Source organism: Triticum aestivum, chromosome 1B (genome assembly GCF_018294505.1).
Source record: "Triticum aestivum cultivar Chinese Spring chromosome 1B, IWGSC CS RefSeq v2.1, whole genome shotgun sequence".
NCBI lineage: Eukaryota > Viridiplantae > Streptophyta > Magnoliopsida > Poales > Poaceae > Triticum > Triticum aestivum.
This window is the reverse complement of record NC_057795.1, coordinates 175,506,721-175,527,272: the sequence shown is the minus strand read 5'-3', so window position 1 is coordinate 175,527,272 and position 20,552 is coordinate 175,506,721. Positions and strand designations below refer to the sequence as shown.

General features: G+C 45.5%; 2 protein-coding genes across 2 annotated transcripts; one reads left to right on the top strand and one right to left on the bottom strand.

Annotated features, from left to right (window-relative positions):
• The first annotated feature begins 7,836 nt into the window (after positions 1-7,836).
• On the top strand, positions 7,837-14,541 carry LOC123114286 (translation initiation factor IF-2). The gene is made up of 3 exons (XM_044535711.1): positions 7,837-13,584; positions 13,664-13,848; positions 13,934-14,541. Exon 1 carries the CDS (start codon positions 10,477-10,479, stop codon positions 11,467-11,469), a length of 993 nt encoding a protein of 330 aa, XP_044391646.1. The 5' UTR covers positions 7,837-10,476; the 3' UTR covers positions 11,470-13,584; positions 13,664-13,848; positions 13,934-14,541.
• Positions 14,542-16,016: 1,475 nt separating this feature from the next.
• LOC123114279 (tryptophan aminotransferase-related protein 1) lies at positions 16,017-20,295 on the bottom strand. The gene is made up of 5 exons (XM_044535701.1): positions 19,935-20,295; positions 17,377-17,683; positions 17,003-17,280; positions 16,583-16,896; positions 16,017-16,470 (listed from the first exon to the last, which is right to left on the bottom strand). Exons 1-5 carry the CDS (start codon positions 20,147-20,149, stop codon positions 16,286-16,288), a joined length of 1,299 nt encoding a protein of 432 aa, XP_044391636.1. The 5' UTR covers positions 20,150-20,295; the 3' UTR covers positions 16,017-16,285.
• Between the last annotated feature and the right edge of the window lie 257 nt (positions 20,296-20,552).

Genomic DNA, 20,552 nt, shown 5'->3' with positions numbered 1-20,552 from the left:
GTGGCTTTTAGCAGGAACATGGGCGTGATTACGATGAGACTTTTGCTCCTGTGGCCCACATGACCACTGTCCGCACTCTTCTTGCTGTGGTTTCTGTTCGTCATTGCACGTGACCCGGTGAAGCATGAGCTCACCAAGCACATCGGTTGTGGATGTCCACTTTGTGCGTGCTGCTAGGGATGAAAACGGAGCGGAAACGGACGGAACTGAGTGCTATCATATTTGTTTTCATATTTTTTTGCAGAAGCGGAAACGAATACAGAAACCCCGGAAATGAATACGGAAACAGATACTACCGAAAACGGACACGGAGCAAATACAAAGCGGATACGGAAACAGAAATAGGCATTGATCGGAACTTAAAAACCCCTTGAATCATAGAGAAATACACACAAAAAGAAACAGATTTAATGAGTTATTAACATGGCTACAAAATAATATCATTATGTTAACAACTTAGCGTAGTATTGTAGTAGTACCGGACAATTGCGTATAGGATCAAGCTGAGTACATGTGTGGTAGTAGAAGTTGGGCCTTAGATCCTTTCTACTAATTGTGTCATTGTGTTCTCTTTGATGGTTGGGCTACAAAGCAGCTATAGGTCTAGTAAAAACAGAAATTCCATATTCACGGAAACAGAAAGTTCCATTTCCATGCATGTTCCACCGGAAAACACCGTTCTGTTTTTGTTTTCGTTTCCGCATAAAAAATTCCATTTCCACTCCCGTTTTGCAAATTTCCATTTCCGCTTTCATATTTCCTCTCCGTTTCCATTTTTCCTCCGGAAAAACGAAAAGTTTCCACTCCATTTTCATCCCTACGTGCTGCTGTGCAGGACCAGCTCGAGCTCAGGTGGCGATTCCACCAGCGTCGGGGAAGGAGCGACTCCACCAGCATGGCATCGCGCAGGTGAGCGGCAGCGCAGGTGAAGATCGCGCAGGTGGGCAGCCGCCGGTGGGCTGCGAGCGCCAGAATCTCCAGCACAGCGCCGGCCCCTAGCAATGCGCGGGCGACGGGCGGAGGCCGAAGGAAGGAGACGGGGCAATTTTGTTAGATCTTTAAAAGTACAAGGTCTTTTTTGCAAAATGTTCAGTATACCCACTCCGTCCGTACAATGTTGTACTCCATCCGTACCAAATTATTTATCTTAGATTGAATAGATATGAATGCATCTAGACACATTTGTAGATACATCAGTATCAAGTAGTATGAGACGGAGGTTGTACCAAGTGAGCGACACTTATTGCATATTAAATATGTACCATTTGGATTGACCTGATTTGATGACCAAGATTATTCAATTATGCCCCTTTTCATCTTTTTATTGGTATATAAAAAAAATCTATATATATATATATATATATATATATATATATATATATATATATATATATATATATATATATATATATATATAGATGGATTAGTAGTGTTGGAGGAAAAGTATCTTTTGTCAAAAAGAAAGGAGAGGGGAAACGTACCTATACCTAACTAACTCATGCATGACTTGTAACTGTATATAAAAATCGGCTACCCAGACCCAACAAAGCCCTACGCTCGATACGTAAAGTATCAGGTAGACATGCATGTATCACGTCACGTAAATTACCACGTGGACATGCATGGATCACGTTAGGATTAGTTATTGCAGCGGAAAAAAACCAAGAGACGATCGATGCACATGAGATGAAATTCATACTGATCCAAGTTGATGACCGAATCACACGCGACGGGCGGCTTGCCGGAGGACGGCGCCACAGCCGCCGCCTTCTTCACCTTCTTGCTGGCCTGCTTCTCGGCGGCGGCGCGGCCACGGAGGTAGATCGCCAGCGCCGCGATGTTCAGCGCGATGGACCCGAGCACGCCGATCCGCCCGGCAATCGCCGCCAGCCCGTCTCCATTATCCCTCGCCATCGTCGTAAATTCAAGTACTAAGCCCACAAGTGCTATATATAGATGGGACTGGGAGATATCCCCCTGGGAGGGTTTATATGGAAGAAGATGTGAGATGATTCTAGATGGCTAAATAAGAAGGTGAGGGGCCGGTAAAAATAATGGCAGGCGCGAGGCGCGAGATGGTCCTTCTCACCTCGCCCGGCTAGCTAGGTGTGGGTGGAACGAGTAACGCATACATGCCGGTATCGCGGGGAAGTGCATGGTCAAGGTGTACGTTAGTTAGTTTGTTGCGATGGATGCATGCAAGCAAGATCGATCTTGTGTGCGGGCTTGATGTGCGGAAAGATCCAGGAACATTCCTTACGTGGTTGTTTGGATAGTAAACATGTTTCAGAGATTTTTTTAGGAAAGCCACTTTTCTAACAATTCGGTTAGGGACTATGGAAAATCTTCATTGAATAAGAAAATGATAAAAAAAGATTAAGAAATTCTCTGTTTGAAAGTCCCTTCACCATGCTTTTCTCTCACAACAAGCCATGAACGGCATGGGCAGCCGCGCAACGGGAGCTGCACCAAGCGCCTAGCATGCTAACGGACGGCCACTGCAGCAGCGCCACCCTGCCTGCCGCTTTGCTGTTGTGCCGCCGTGCAGCTCCCCTTCCTCCCCTCGCTGTTCATTGGATAAGAAAATGACAAAAGAAGTTTAAGAAATTCTTTGTTTGGAAGTCCCTTCGACCATGCTTTTCTCTCACAACAAGCCATGAACGGCATGGGCAGCCACGCAACAGGAGCTGCACCCAGTGCCCAGCATGCTAACGGACGGCCACTACAGCAGCGCTGCCCTGCCTGTTGCTTTGCTGTTGCGCCGCTATGCAGCTTCCCTTCCTCCCCTCGCCCCCATCCTCCACACACCGCGTCGAGCACCTACCGGCCATGGCCGCTCCGCTTGCCCACAAGCGTCGCCACTCTTCCAACCCTGGCGAGTAGCTCCACGCCTTCACCACGGACATCCTTCCACCGTCATTTTTGTCGTTTCCCGGCATTCTCCTCCAACCCCGGCGAGTAGCTCCACGCCTCCACCACGAACACTATGGCGGCTCTTTCGTAAAGTCCTCCTGTGTGCACCATGTTAGCACTAATCCTGATCGACCAGTCGTGGAGCCGAGTCGTCGCGCGGAGCAGGCAACCAACAGTAGCGGCATGCAAGGAGATCACGCTGAATCTATTGCTCGAGCGTGTGGACTAGCTGTTTGTGCGGCTGTACCTGCGTGCTATTGCGGCCGAGTCATGTGGATGTTGGAAAGACCATGCAAAGTGCAGGATTTGTGCTTGTATCTAGCCGGCCGTGAGTTAGTGACCGGTTGCGGTGTCCGGGCCGTACATTTATGCAATTAGGGGTTAGTGGTTAGTGCGGGAAAATCCTACGCGCCGCTCATTGCGTCAAAATGTCCCGCATCGTTAGCAATGGGCCGGCCCATTAAACCAGAGCTACCCATCCGGTTTTGGGAATCGTCTAGAAGGTTTCCTAAACCGTTCTTTCTTTTTTGACCGTTTTTCCTGTTTCTTCTTGTTTTTTTTTCTTTTTCTTTTCTCTGTTTTTCTGTTTATTTTTTCCTGTTTTCGTTTTTTCTTCTTACGAAAATTGTTCAGAAGGTCCCAAATTTGTTCGTGTTTCTAAAAAAGTTCCAAATTTCAAAAAATGTTCGTGTTCAAAAAAAGTGTTTAAAATTCAAAAAAATGTTCGCATTTTTCAAAAATTGTTCGGGCATTTCAAAAAATGTTCTTATGTTTACAAATTTTATTCGGAATGTTTTTGTTCAAATTTTCATACTTTTTAGAAAATGTTCCTGTTTTAAAAAATTGTTCATGTTTTCATTTTTTTCAGAAGTTTCAAAAAATGTTCCAGTTTTAAAGACTGTTCACAAGTTTAAAAAAAATCATGTTTGGAAATTTTGGTCAGGAATTTCAAAATATGTTCACCTTTCCAAATTTTGTTTTGAAAAAATGTTCTGGTTTCAAAAAAACTGTTCAAGATTTTCAAAAAATGTTCTTGTTTTTCAAAAAAATTATAGCTTTTCAAAATTTGTTCACAAATTTGCTAAGTTTTTGCGTTTCACACAACATTCCCTTTTTTTTAAATATTGCTTCCGAAATTCCTAAACTAATTTGGGTCTGCGCAGATTGTTTGTTCTTCAGGTTTCATGCTAGTTATTTGATTAATTACAACCGCTAGCTCAGTTGGCAAGAACTCATGCTCTATAGCAGAGCATTGCGTGTTCGAATGCCCACCGACGCGTATAATTTTTTTAGCTACAGTGCGCGTTCGATTTCTGTTGCTGTCGCTGTCTTCATGGGCCGGCCCAGTCGAAGTCCCCCCTATGTGAAACGGCGACGATTTGACTCAGAGAGCGTCACATAGGAGGTCCCGTTAGTTCGTGCGATGCGTGGACCGGTGTGGCTAGTAAGGATGACAATTTTACTTATGGACATGGATACCCATGAATATCCGATCCAAATGGATAGGGTTTGGATATGTTTTTGTGCCCATGGGCGGCATCCAAACCAGACCCGATTACTCGTGGGTAGGACAGGGATATAATCTTGTACCCGTGGATATACCTAAACCCGACCCGATAGTATGACTTAATGGACAAAATCTACTATCCCTACCCCAAAGTCACATGTTCCACCGCAATTTTACACTTTGTTATCTAAACAAATTGCACAATGGCTCTGTAACTATTATTAGTTGAAATTCAATCCCTCCTGTAACATACTCCAGCGCTCCTTCCCTTATTTTTATCTGCTCGTTAAATGACTTGTCATTCTCATCTTTTAGAAAAATACTAAATGATATTAGGTTGTTAGTGGATGTTGATTTACAGTTAACACGAGGAACAGAATGGAAGAGCTTATGTTAACATTGTGTTATGTCTTACTTATATGTCCTGAGTGGGCCCAATTAATGGATATCCAGTGGGTATGGATATCCATTGGGTTTGGACATGGACTCAAATTTTCACCCGTGGATTTTTTCATGGACGGGCAAAGGTTGTCTTCATGGATATGGATATGGATTTGGTATTGTCCAACCCGACCCATTGCCATAGTGGCTGGCCGATGTGTGTGCACGACCTACTACTTAAGAGTTGTAAAGGGTCCGGTACCAAGAGAGGAGCCTCTGGAGAGATGTAGTCTCCAAGTGCGTGTGTGCGTTCATCACGAGGAGTGGTAGTCGGAGTTAGTCTTCAGGGCATGTAGTCTTCCATGTATGATCCTGTGTGGTATGTGCCACTGCGTTGAGTTTGTGCTCGAAAGGAAAAGAAAGTGTCGTTCGTGTGGCGTGACGCTATTCGTGCGGCGAGGCGTTTGTGCGCTGGAAAAACTAGTGTGCTCCTTCTACCTTCGTCTGAGTGAATGAGAAGAGAGAGAGAGAGAGAGAGAGAGCTATCCGGGTTCATCCCAACACACCATCTATTCGACCTAGCTAACTTCCCAACCCCTCAATTCCAGGAGAAACCATGTTCGGTGAGCTCCCTCCGCCACCGCCTCCTGGCTCTGTCGCGAGCGCTCCCATGGTGGCCGGCTAGAGTGTTGTAGCTTAGCCGGCGAGCGGCAACCAACAACAATGGTATGAACGTGTTTGACCTGGCAGAGAGACGTATGATCTGATCATGGTGGTCAGTGGAGACGCGGACGGCAACGACGAGGTATCGAGGAAGTCTCATCGAGGATAGGGGGGCTTCAAACTATGTATACGTTGAATCGGTTTATAGGAAAACATTGAATAGTCGTTTTTCTAGGTCTGTCTATATCTCAATCGACTTAGACTTCGCGGAGTCGCAATCGGCGGCTGATCCGCTGATGTCACCTAAGGCAGATTAGACTCGTTTCTTTAGTCGATAGCTGCTGGGTTTTATTCTTAAGGGCCTTTTTCGTTTTTCTGTTGTTTGTTTGTTTGGGCTGGGCTATTTGTTTCTTTGTCTTTGTTTTTTCTTGGCACCAAAAAAAGTGTTCAACAAGAGAAGTAAATAAAAAAAACATTTTTCTGTCGCCAATGTAGCTAATCGTTCAGTCTTTCTCTTCGTACACCATCTTGCTTCTCTTTTGATTTTTCATTTTTATAACTTCTTTCAAGAAAACATTTTGTATATTAGGAAAAAAATCAATCTTTAATGTAACAATGAAACAAAATGGAAACAAGACAAACTAAAATAGGGTGGCACTATTTTTCAAAAGAAAAAAGTATTAAATTGCATAAAAATGGAGGGCATGCAAATGTGTGTATCTGACGTTGGTTGCGTTGTTTTTCTTAACAAATCAAAAAATGATTAAAAATTTAAAACACAACAGTAAAAAATAAAATAAAAAAGAAAGTACCCCAACCCTCGGGACATGCAACTACCCCACCCACCTCTCCTATCGTCCTCTAACAAAACACAAGACCAGTTGCGGTCGGGAGGGAGACACATAGTTGCATTCAACGCTTCCACTTGCAGTTGCATGCCTAGTATTGGACACACAACTGCACCCCCACCCACCTCTCCTTGCATTTCACGTGATGTGACTTTTGATGAGTCTCGTTCTTACTATCCGCGTCCCTCCTCTTCGAGCTTTTCCGTGGAAGATATCTCTTTCCTTCTCCTTCCCGACACATCTCCCTCTGTGCCTTCTGTTCTTCCCTCTCCCCCGATGCATCTCCCTACACCATCGGTATCACCATCCCCTCCCTCCTCCTTCACTCCTTCGTCTTCTCCCTCCCCACCCTCCTCCCCAATCTTTTGCTCTCACTCCCCTTTTCCTTTTCACTACACTCGTCGTCCTCGTACGGTGGATGATCCTACTGATGTGCCCTCTACTTCCGGTGCACCACCTCTCACCCCTCCACCGGTCCATAACCTTCGCGTTCGGCCTTGTCCCCCACCCGATCGCTATTCTCCTGACCACTATGGTCTCTCTGCCATTACTGAGCCCACCACCTATCAGGCTGCCATGACTCAGCCTGAATGGCAGCTTGCGATGGCCGAGGAGCTTGCGGCGCTTGAGCGCAATGGCACGTGGGATCTGGTTTCTCCTCCTTCTGGTGTTCGTCCCATCATGTGCAAGTGGGTCTATAAGATTAAGACTCGCTCTGATGGTTCTCTTGAACGTTATAAAGCTCGTCTTGTGGCTCGTGGCTTTTAGCAGGAACATGGGCGTGATTACGATGAGACTTTTGCTCCTGTGGCCCACATGACCACTGTCCGCACTCTTCTTGCTGTGGTTTCTGTTCGTCATTGCACGTGACCCGGTGAAGCATGAGCTCACCAAGCACATCGGTTGTGGATGTCCACTTTGTGCGTGCTGCTAGGAATGAAAACGGAGCGGAAACGGACGGAACTGAGTGCTATCATATTTGTTTTCATATTTTTTTGCAGAAGCGGAAACGAATACAGAAACCCCGGAAATGAATACGGAAACAGATACTACCGAAAACGGACACGGAGCAAATACAAAGCGGATACGGAAACAGAAATAGGCATTGATCGGAACTTAAAAACCCCTTGAATCATAGAGAAATACACACAAAAAGAAACAAATTTAATGAGTTATTAACATGGCTACAAAATAATATCATTATGTTAACAACTTAGCGTAGTATTGTAGTAGTACCGGACAATTGCGTATAGGATCAAGCTGAGTACATGTGTGGTAGTAGAAGTTGGGCCTTAGATCCTTTCTACTAATTGTGTCATTGTGTTCTCTTTGATGGTTGGGCTACAAAGCAGCTATAGGTCTAGTAAAAACAGAAATTCCATATTCACGGAAACAGAAAGTTCCATTTCCATGCATGTTCCACCGGAAAACACCGTTCTGTTTTTGTTTTCGTTTCCGCATAAAAAATTCCATTTCCACTCCCGTTTTGCAAATTTCCATTTCCGCTTTCATATTTCCTCTCCGTTTCCATTTTTCCTCCGGAAAAACGAAAAGTTTCCACTCCATTTTCATCCCTACGTGCTGCTGTGCAGGATCAGACTCCCGCTCTTCACTATGTGCCCTCTGAGTTACAGTTGGCTGACTTCTTCACAAAGGCACAAACTCGAGCACATCATAGTTTTCTTCTCTCCAAACTCAGTGTTGTTGATCCACCATGAGTTTGAGGGGGGTGTTAGATGTGTATAGCCCTTTTCGGCCCCTTTTCGGCTTATCCCCATTGTATAAGGGGTCTCTTGCACTTTACCATACACATGTATATGTACTGGCCTTTGGCCCTCCTGTGAATGCAGTTACTGTTTATCCAACATCTTCCACCATAAACATTGCTTTGAACGTTGTATCTGAACTCAGAAAGGTTACCTCTTCCCCAAGAATTTGACTCATAATGTAAGTGTTAATCGGGTCACACCAAACTATGCCTTGTTTTAGGCCTTGAATCATTGTGCTCCGGAGTGCCTTCCTTTTCTTATTCTTCTGCATGATGATTGTGTACTGGTTTGTTATCAATACCAGCACATTAGTGAATTACGGCATGCTTCCGCTTGGGCTTGTTTCCGTAGAAATTAATTTGTTTATTTCCTGACTACCTTTAGTTTTTTATTCTTCATCAAGATGTCCAGCACGAGCTGTGTTCCTTCCCCTACCCCTTTTTGTCTGGTTAATAGTTAATTTCATCATCCTCTGGTTCTTGCTTTATAGTTTCCAAAACTGATAACTTGCTCACTTGCTCCTGCAATTTTTTTATAGCAATTAGGGAGGTGCAGAACCATGAAAAAACAGGCAAAGACACCCAAAAATTTATATGGTTATCCTTCGGAATTCCCTTTTTCTTAGATTCATTATCAACATCAGTAAGCCTTATGTTGGTCTTTGAATAATTCTCAGTTCCTTCTTTTTCTGAATGTCCATCGTCAACAATATTTCTGGTATATGAACGCTGGCACATCTGCGAGTTATTATTGTACGTTTTCTTTTAGGTCTTGATTCCTTGAATATGGATTCATCTTTCTCCTAACTATCCTCATTTTCTAATATTTCATTAGAATGTACAACATGACATGTCATCCTAGTCCTAGTCTTTTTAGTGTCCATAATGGTTTATGGGTTGATCACGTACCCTCCTTGAGGATGTATCTTTTCTTTTGTTCGTGCCTATGTGTTGCTGTGCCCGCAGCCTAGACTTGATTCTTTTCTCTTGTTCTCCCCTGTATGTCTTTGTGGACTTACGTTCAGACGGTTCGTTGTATCGTTGATGCTTTATCTATAATAAAGCGGGGCACGAAGCCTTTTTCGGTATTAATGGTTTATGGGTTTATCATCCTCCATCTGCCCATTCAAGGCATTTGGTGTCTCAGTAACAGGCTTCTACAAAAACATGACAATTTGATAAATTGCCATTAACATTCAATTTAAAATATGGCATGCATATATAAAATAATATAGAGCATCGTAGTAGAAATAGATGATACCTGATTAACATTTGGATGATGTACTGATGGATCTTTTTCAGAATTTATGAAAAAGATTCTATGAACACTTTAATCTTGATAACTGTAATTGAAATTATAGCCATTCAATATGAATTGAAAAATCAATCTCCACTCACATATTTTCTGGATTTGTTTTGTCTGCTCATGGATATCACAATCATCCCTATCTATCAAGAATTTTGCAGATTGCTTAATCAGTTTTTTTTTGCTTCTACTTTAAACATGGTGCAAGTTGTTGATGTACTCAGATCATATATCTCTAGCTCTATTTCCTCTGCAATATCATCTTGCAAGCGATACCTGTTTTTGCATGAGATAAGTATCCATGTATGTGGTAGAATATGATTTATTCATATTACTGTAGAAGATCTGTTTCACCTCATTTGAAGCTCTGTTGTTTCAGGTACCTGTAGATGAGAGCGAGTACTCTGCGTGCACTTGATATTAAATTATGTATAGAATAAAGACACACAGAGCAATACTTACCCATTGTTAATATATATACAAACCGTTTGGTTTTCTGACAGTTGTTGATATTACTACGACAACACATCCCAAAGAATGTTCATCAATTCGGTCGACCTTATTACCGTACCTGTATATTCCAAGAGACATATGACTATCAGCACCCATGCTAGTTGTACTTATCTAATTTCTGTTAGTGTACTCACTCAATTTGAAGCACAGTATCTCGAATCTAAAAAGCAACAGAAAAGAATTTGTCTTATAAACAAACACAGTTTTGAAGATTAGTACTTTCTTTAGTCTGCCAAATCCAAGGCTTCAGTTGGAAAGAAATAATAGCTCTTGGTCATCATGTAGTGTGTAAGCAGTATGAAGTGCATAGTCTAACAATTTGATTGAAAAAACGGAACGCATAATCTCTCAAAAAACTGGGGAGAAAGTAATAGAACGGACCTAACAGGAGAAGCTTCACCAGTGACGGTGTTGACAACCTACAGGAGCCTTCTTGATGTTGAGATTGTCGGCGTTAGGCTGTCAATTTAATTTCTAAGTTAGATCTCCATGAGGTATTGGACTTGAGAATATCTAGGATTGAATCCTTGATAGGCAGTTGCGGAGCGTGAATCAAATAGTATTAAGAGGGGCCAAAATGAGTGTATCAAAAATAGTCCTATATTACAGGTGGTCTCCTCCCCTCCCGTGGCGCTCCCGCGGGCGCCCCTGGGAGGGAACCCTAGCGCCGCCGCCCCCGTCCCTTCGCCCCATCCCTCCTCCCTCGCCGCCGCCGGTGGCGTCGCCGGCCAAAGGCCGCGTGGCGCAGGCGGCGGCGGGGCGGCTCTCTCCCTCGCGCGGGTGGCTGGCGTCGCGGGGCGGCCTCCCCTGCTCGGTGGCGTCGGGCGCCGGCGTGCCTCTGCTCCGGCCTCCCTCCTCCGCCCCGCTCCCTGGTGGCCAGCCGGCGTCGCCTCCTCTCCTCCTCCCCCTCGACCTCGGCTCGTGGGGTTCTGGAGGCCCGGGGCGTGCTGGCGGCGGATCTGGCGCCCCCTACCCAGATCCGGCGGGTGGGGGCGGTTGGCGGCTTCAGGGGCGTCCGGCGGCTCCTTTCAGGTGGTGGTGCTGCAGCCGGGGCTCATCCTCTCTAGTGGGGTGGCTGGGCTCCGGCTGGACCTGGCCAGGGCATGGAGACGCGGGGGGTGTGGTGCGCGCGGCTGTTCTCTTGCTGGATCCGGCCGGATCTGTCGTTGGGGGCTGGCCGGCGGTGCGTGGTACCGGTGGTGCGTGCCCGGCGGCTCCGGCGCTTGGAGCCCGCCGAGCGACGCGGGTAGGGCAGCGGCCGGGCGTGGCTGCTGCTCCGGTCGTGGGCGACGACATGGGTAGGTCTCGGTGGCCTACCGGTGTCGTGGCGGCTTCACGGTGGCTCGACGGATCTGTCCGCGGCAACGGCCGGCTCCTCTGGCGTCGGTTTGTCTGCGTTCGGGCCGCCTCGTCCTTCACCCCATCTCCTCGTCACCCGGGCGCTACTCCCATCATAGGGCTGGTCCTTTCCCAGCTGCGATCCACCGCTCATCTCGCGCTCGTTGCCGCCGGACAGAGCTCGTCTCGCGCACGATGCAGCAGGACCGAGCTCGTCTCGCGCACGATGTAGCAGGACCGGACTCGTCTCGCGCACGATGCAGCAGGACCAAGCTCGTCTCGCGCACGTTGCAGCAGGACCGAGCTCGTCTCGCGCACGTTGCTGCAGGACCGAGCTCATCTCGCGCTTGGGGTAGCAGGATGGGTCGGTGGATGCCGACGCTGGGGGTTGCCCAGGGGCGCGAAAGGTGGGACCTTTCCGCTCGTCTCTCTCGTTGGGGTGCGCCGGGTCACGGGTGAGGTGGTGTCGAGGTCTTGGATGCTGGGGCGGCGGCCCTGGTGGTGGTGGTGGCGCGGTGCTCTTGGACAAAGCCCGCGCCTTGGTGCTGCCCGCTCATCATGGCCGTGTGGGCGGCGTGGTTGGCGGGGTGTGGCGTTCGGTGGCGGTGAATGTTGGCCGAGGTGAAAACCTGCTCTATCTTCGGACGGACCGGCGGCGGCGAAGATCGCTCCCTTCTTGAAGGCGTCGTCGCGGCTCTCATTGTCCGTCTTGCGGCTCCGGGGGAAACTTGATCCTTGGATCGGGCGGGGGCGGCGCTCCGGCGTCGTTTCCTTCCTGAAGGCGCCGCCTTGGAGCGCATGGTCCGTCATATGTAGCTTCATATCTTCGGGGCGGTAGTGCTAGGAGTAGTGTTGCTGCGCTCAGCGCCTTTGTATCCCGTCCTGGGTGTGTGCGTGAGTTGCGGTGGCGTAGCGTGTGGTTGTACTGGATGCTTGTGGGTTGTTGCTTTATATATAAAGCGGGGCGAAAGCCTTTTTCGGTAAATGAGTGTATGACATAAAAAAAAGGCTAGGATGATCAGAGACGCCGGAGGATTAGTAGGGTGATTAGCAGAAATATAAGCACATTTGGTAAAATTTCCTCTAGGAAGGGGGGGCCAAGGCCCGGTATTGTCCCGCCTACACTCTGCCACTGTTGATAGGAGTATCAAAGGGCATGATAGAAAAACATCAAGCCCTAATACAATGGAAAAGATAGGGTTGTTTCAATTTTAATAAACCAGCAAAAGAAAATGCAAAACAAATTAGTGTGAGTAGGAACCTGACAGATGAGGAATAAAACATGCACCAGATCTATTCCCCAACTTGCACTCCAATTTGAGAGAGAGATGGATTTATTTTCCATGGGGGAGAAGGAGAGACAGGAGAGATTCTATGGCTTACGATTGCTTCGGGTATTTTTTTTACGTGAGAAGAGGAAAAAAAATTATGAGGAAAATACTATCTTAGGGTTATCTCATTTGCCTTCTATTTGTACAACCGTCAAAGTATTGTGGGCCTGCTCCTCGGGCTAGGCTCTCTAATCAATTTATTTTAGGCGAGATAATTATCTGGTTAATCTGCACCGCAATAATTCGGCCCCACCAGATTAACGGCTCGTATTTTTTAATTAACATGGGAATTTCTTGGGAGTCTCTAATTAGTATAAGTAAGTATAAGTATAGATAGATAGAAAGAGCTTGTTTATGGTGTCATGTGCCAGCTATTTTATATTTTATTTTTGTGCCTCTTGACACACTTCGAATGGCTGAATGCCAATGCCAGATTAAACAGACATTGATACTTGAATCACTGGCTTCATACAGTTCTCTTGTATTTAGCTGTCTAACCAGTGTACTTGTGTGTGCTAACTTTTACACAACGCGCAAGTTTCACCTTTTTAGCTAATGTATGGCACATGAGTTATGCAGTAATGTAATGTGAGTATTTCTTATCTCACATTCTATCAGAATTTTAGCTAATGTATTTTTAGACAGTCCACTGTATTGGTCAATGGTATGTTATACTGGTTAAGTAGGATGATTTAAGCATATGCATGCACCCCATTGTTTTCTATTGCTGTTTTTTGTTTCACAAACAGTCCACTATTATAGTTGATCTTCTAGTTCAATGTGCCTTTTCTTCCTGCCATGGTTTATACTTATGATATACTCATTGAGCAGGGAAACCCTCAAACGACAAAGACCAGCAGGATAGGAAGGGTGACAATGAGATGGCAGGCGCTGGAAATGTTTCTGATGTGGATCTTGCTAGGAAAATGTTAGATACTGCAAGAGGTAATAATGGAAAAGAGCAAAGGCAACACTGCGGAGATATCAAGAATCCTTTCCGCGGAAAAGAGAAAGAGGTAGTTTCCGTTATCTTGGTTACTCATGCATTTAACTGGCAACTGGTCCTCATACTAATGTCACCAATTTTATTTGCAGTGGAATTAATTTGACAAGTCACTCAGTGAAATGTTTAACCATCTTGGAGCATTTACCTAGCTGTGCTTGACACCAGGGGCAAAGGCTGCCCCTTTTTCTTGTTCAAGGGTGGCGCGGCGAACACAGATGCAACATCGGCGAGAGTCGTTGGGGACACTGATATTTACCCAGGTTTGGGCCGCATGGTGCGTAAAACCCTACTCTTGCTGGTTGGTTTCTTTGGTGGGAAGAGATTACAAAGTTGATAAAGTGGCTGCTCGTTTTGGGAAGGTAACGGCTTGGATGTTCGCGACTTGTTCATGGGAGCCCACGACTTGGGCGTTCCTGGGAAGAATGCGGATGTCTTGATATCTCCTTATACCTTATTGTTGGTGCGGAAGCCGAGGGTCACGAAGGTAGCACCTCTCGATGACCTGCCTGGATGTCTGTGCTTCACTTGTATCTCCAGGGAGGAGCCTTGGATGATTCTTGGATATGCTGATGCCTAGGTGATCTCCCGGCAAGGAGCCACTGTGTGCCGCACGCATGAGGGTTTGTGGGTACCCGATACCCGCGACACCGACAACCTAACTGCATTCTGTTTTGGGTATGAAACTGTCAATCGTCTGTCATATAGCAGTAGTATTTGCATCCTTCTGAGGTGGGTCTCTGTGGTTTTAGGAGTACTAAATTTTTAGTTAGATACGTGCTGGTATCTTGTAGATTTGGCTGGTCTTCCTGTTGCTTAATTATCCCCCTTAATTCAGTCCCGGGACTCCCTGCACCGGCTTGGTCTTGGAGCTGCCTCCATTATGTAAATTGTGTATACAGAACCATGAAAGTGCCAAGGAGACTCGGAAATTCCACTTGAGAAGATGAGATAAAGATCATTACCAACATATTGGCTGCATTTGAGAAGATACTATTCATGTTACCGACATGATATCCCACATGAATCTAATGATGTATGAACGAAGATGCCGATTTTTCCTTCTTTGATTCATCTTGCAGACCTGGAGCAAGCAACCTCAACCCCAAAGCTATGCCACAGGCGAGAACATGAATTATTTTGACTCAGCTTACTGATTTCCTGATCACCATTCATATGTAGAAGGTCATAGCAGCTAGATAAATGTTCTAAAATTGGCAGGATATGCCTGGAACATCATGCCAAGGTGTTCCCTGTTCCCTTGGCACTCACCTATATACAAGTGCTGTAGCTAGATAAAAAGTTGCCGACGTTCAGTATTCGCCATGAGTAGAACGGTATCTTATTGCCTCGTAATTTTAGCATTCAGATAGTTGCTTTCATCTGTCATCCGAGGGATCATCAGTGGCTTGAAAGGCGGTGATACTGTTCATTTTTTTGAAGAAGTCCGTTGTCTTGGGAGCGCCACAGACCTGATCCCAGGCGAGGGCACCCAAAGGGGTATGCGTATCAGCGTATGCCTCCATCTTGCTGGAGGCCTTCCGTGGCTATGAACCTCAAGACCTATTCTTCGTTTCTACAGCATCCAAAATACTAGAAATTCAGGACTCTAGTGACTAGAGTCTAGTCCATTTTACGATTTCCAAACTCGGAGTGTTCATTATGGAGCAATGTCAGGAGGGAAATCCATAGGTGGTTCGTTCTATGATTCTACGAAAAACCAAACTACTCCCTCCGGCCCATAATATAAGAATGACCGATAGAAAACTGATATAATGATATCATGCAAAGTCTTACGTTGGTACAGACTTCTGAACCAAGTTACTGTAACCTAGTAACAAAGCGGGTATTATATGTGGATAACTGGATAATTACTCCCTCCCTTCACATATATAAGATGCTCTAACTTTTTTCCGAATCGGATGTATATGACACATATTACTGTGTTTGTTCACTTATTTCAGTCCGTATGTAGTCTATATTGGAATATCCAAAACATTTTATATTTGTGGAGGGAGAAAGTTATTGTAACCTTGTATTTGCTGACATGTCAACAGAGACCTGGTTTTGAAGAGTGCCAACGAAAACAATAAATGAAAGTGGATCTGGGTTAACAATTGAGAGATTTTTTGGAAACTGCGTTCATATTATAGACCTCTCTAGTCGGCTCGTATGCCCGTCGTCTGGACCAAAATAAACTTGGGGGTTCATGGTTTTCATTTGGGCCAATTCCGAATGAGATCACCTTTCATTAAATAAGATGAGTGACATATCCATCTCCCAAAGGAAGTCATGTATGTTGTTGCGCACATACCAAGGCCCTTTCAAGCCCATCAATTATGTCACTCAATTCCTCTTACTTTTGAGTTAAAATCCAATCGTTCAAATGCATTTCATACCCTACTTCTACAACCTCGCTAGTTGTAAGAGATGAACCAGGAAAGGTATTCGAGCCCGGCTCCAAAATTCATATTCTGTTTTCGGTATTTGTACTGTGTTATTTTTTCCAACCTCTCTTTCGGAATAAATAGCATCTCAGGTTGTTTCATAAGTAAAGAAACCTAGAAAAATGAAATTATTTAGCTGGATCACTAAGCTGGGTATTCGGAAACAAAACTCATCGATCGATCCCTAACCAGGGAGAGAAGCTAAGAGAAACAACACATCCTTCACTGGCCATAGAAACAAACACATTATTCACTTATCCGGTGTCCTCATTTTATGGTGGCAAGGCGATTGACGAATATGCCGAATGCTTCATCAGTGTCGACCATACTGATCCTGACCACCTTTTGATCAGCTCCGAACTTAGTCCCGCTGCGGGTTATGATCTTGTTCTCACGCAAGAAGCTCTCTAGGTCTTCCACTTCTTGCTTCTCACAGCGCAGCCATGCGAATGCTGCAAATCCAGAAGCATTATCTTAGAAAATGCAAGTGAATCAAGAAAAAAAAGGTCATAGATAGGATTTTCTATCTTTACAAGGTTAAGGTAGACTGTGTAATGTGGGTACCAGGATTAGAGGTGACAGTGTCCTTGGTGAAGGTGCAGAAGCCGGCCACCTCGTTGGGGAGGCTAAAGATGCCGGAGGCTGCTACGGCAGCACGGAGTGCACACCAGCGGTGCGCCATCTTCCGCCGCGCGTAATGGAAGAGGAGGTTCGCGTCCCCACCGGCAGCGGCGGCAAGCTGGTGCTCGTAGCCATCGGTGACCGCCCCGAGTACCTTGGCGGCGCGTAGCTGCGCGTCCTTGGACACGCCTATGGTGCTTTGCTCCATGAACTTGCTCATTTTCTGTGCCACCTCCTTGTCCTTCACCAACGCCCACCTGCATACAATGCAAGCAACCATAAAAGCAACAAGTTAAGCTTAACATCTATTTAGTAAATACATGTTATCATGGATTCACTCATTGTAAGTTGCGATGTGATTACCCTATCCTCGTGCCGGCGTGGCCCGTACACTTTGACACGGTGAAGAGCATGATGTCATGGGCGAGCATGTGGGTGATGGGAGTGTACTGCGGCCAGTAGTAAGCCAGGTCGTGGATGTCCTTGCCGGATTTGGACTTGAGGACGGCCTCGCGGATGCTGCCGTCGGGGTTGTTCGGTGAGCATATGACCTCAATGTAGTCGTTGCCATCGAATGCGTTGGCGTCGCCGGCCCATCGGTAGAGCCCCGAGTTGAGGAAGTCCGTCAAGGGCGGGTACATCTGCACAAGATGGAGCATACCACATAGCGATCTATCTTCTCTCACAGTCAAAAATACCGATCAATTTTTTTCTTCACGAAATAAACTAATGCTTACGGAGTAGAAGGGGGTAGTTGATACGACGCTGACTGGCGCGTCGGCAATGGGCAAGGCGAGCGCGTAGAGTGCGGCCTGGAAGAGCTGCGAGGACCCGGTGCCGACAAGGACGTGGTAGCCCTCGACGGCGGCGTTGCCGACGAGGCTGTGGAGGCGGCGCACCTCACGCTCGAAGCCTGGCTCGAGGAACCAGCAGAGGTTGCCGACGTCGGAGAAGTAACTCATCGTTTGATACCCTGGAATCACCAACGTAGCACTTTCGCCAATCGGTCCGCGCCAAAACGTCTCAAACATCGTTGGATCACCGCTGCAAACAATAACATTATTATCGTAGAAAAATTAAATGTGCACGGTACAAAGTTTGGTGGGGCGAGACCAAAGATAACACAAACCATAGCTTTTCATGCAGTAATAATAAGGGTACTTGGTGTTCGATTATACTTCTATATAAACAAAGATGCCTAAAACACATGCTGAGTTCATAAAGGGAGATGGTAAAATTTGCACGATAATTTGCCACGTTTCTGTCATGGTAAAATCGTCTTAGTAAATACATGACACATGGCTTTGTATTTTTTTTCTTTCCACTAGTAAATGCTGACATTTTTAGATGCAAATGAATGTTAATCGTATAGAAATATGAGGTACTGGGATATTATTTTTGTAACAGTCATGTTAGGGCATGTACAATGGTTCTATCTTAGCAATGCCACGTAGGATAAATGATGAGATGAAGGAGAGAGAAATCATAAAAGAAGGCTTGTCTTCTCTTAATTAAGAGAAGGCAAGAGATGATCTCTTAGCACAATATGTCTCATCACGTTTTTAGGAAAAACTAGTTATTGAAGATAAGGCTAAGAGATGACCCATTGTAGACATGTTTTTTTGTCATCTCTAAATTACATGCAAGATTTAAGATAAGACTATCTTATCGACCATTGTACATGCCCTTACTATTTAATACCCACTCCGTCCGTACAATGTTGTATTCCATCCGTACCAAATTACTTGTCTTAGATCTGAACTGATACGGATGTATTTAGGCACATTTATAGATACATCCGTATCAATGAGTAGTTTCAGAAATTATTGTAGGCATTTCTGGATATATGCAGCCTTCTTTTTACAGTATAAGATTCTGCCATTTAGTCAACACTTATAGCAAGGACCACTTAGCCAGCACTTATAGAATTTTGTAACATTAAATCTTGTCTGAACATTAAATCTTCCAAAATCTGGAGTAACAAAAATTACAACAAATTTCAGTACTGAATTTGATCTACTCCAAAATCTTGTCTGATTGTTGTAATTATTGATCTACCCCAATATTTCAGTGCTGAAATATGGAGTATATTGATTGTTTCCAAAATCTTCTGATTGTTTCGAATATTACATTGCCGAAATATGGAGTATATTGATTGTTTCCAATATTATATTGCTGAAATACAGTCCAAAAATATTTACCGTTTCCAAAATTTCACTGATTTACTGTTAATTCCCTGATTGATTGTTTCCAAAAACTAGCAGATCATCATGACCAATTTCCTGATTTTCTGATTGAGTGTTTCTAAAACTAGCATATTGTGATGATCATCATGCCATTGTAGGCAGATCAATATTCGCAGGAGTACCAGCAACAACAGCAGAGGCGGGGCGCAGGGAAGGAGCTCAACGACCAGCAGTGGTGATTCCACCAGCGCGACGACCAGTTTGGCGACCAGCTCGAGCTCAGGTGGCGATTCCACCAGCGTCGGGGAAGGAGCGACTCCACCAGCATGGCATCGCGCAGGTGAGCGGCAGCGCAGGTGAAGATCGCGCAGGTGGGCAGCCGCCGGTGGGCTGCGAGCGCCAGAATCTCCAGCACAGCGCCGGCCCCTAGCAATGCGCGGGCGACGGGCGGAGGCCGAAGGAAGGAGACGGGGCAATTTTGTTAGATCTTTAAAAGTACAAGGTCTTTTTTGCAAAATGTTCAGTATACCCACTCCGTCCGTACAATGTTGTACTCCATCCGTACCAAATTATTTATCTTAGATTGAATAGATATGAATGCATCTAGACACATTTGTAGATACATCAGTATCAAGTAGTATGAGACGGAGGTTGTACCAAGTGAGCGACACTTATTGCATATTAAATATGTACCATTTGGATTGACCTGATTTGATGACCAAGATTATTCAATTATGCCCCTTTTCATCTTTTTATTGGTATATAAAAAAATCTATATATATATATATATATATATATATATATATATATATATATATATATATATAGATGGATTAGTAGTGTTGGAGGAAAAGTATCTTTTGTCAAAAAGAAAGGAGAGGGGAAACGTACCTATACCTAACTAACTCATGCATGACTTGTAACTGTATATAAAAATCGGCTACCCAGACCCAACAAAGCCCTACGCTCGATACGTAAAGTATCAGGTAGACATGCATGTATCACGTCACGTAAAGTACCACGTGGACATGCATGGATCACGTTAGGATTAGTTATTGCAGCGGAAAAAAACCAAGAGACGATCGATGCACATGAGATGAAATTCATACTGATCCAAGTTGATGACCGAATCACACGCGACGGGCGGCTTGCCGGAGGACGGCGCCACAGCCGCCGCCTTCTTCACCTTCTTGCTGGCCTGCTTCTCGGCGGCGGCGCGGCCACGGAGGTAGATCGCCAGCGCCGCGATGTTCAGCGCGATGGACCCGAGCACGCCGATCCGCCCGGCAATCGCCGCCAGCCCGTCTCCATTATCCCTCGCCATCGTCGTAAATTCAAGTACTAAGCCCACAAGTGCTATATATAGATGGGACTGGGAGATATCCCCCTGGGAGGGTTTATATGGAAGAAGATGTGAGATGATTCTAGATGGCTAAATAAGAAGGTGAGGGGCCGGTAAAAATAATGGCAGGCGCGAGGCGCGAGATGGTCCTTCTCACCTCGCCCGGCTAGCTAGGTGTGGGTGGAACGAGTAACGCATACATGCCGGTATCGCGGGGAAGTGCATGGTCAAGGTGTACGTTAGTTAGTTTGTTGCGATGGATGCATGCAAGCAAGATCGATCTTGTGTGCGGGCTTGATGTGCGGAAAGATCCAGGAACATTCCTTACGTGGTTGTTTGGATAGTAAACATGTTTCAGAGATTTTTTTAGGAAAGCCACTTTTCT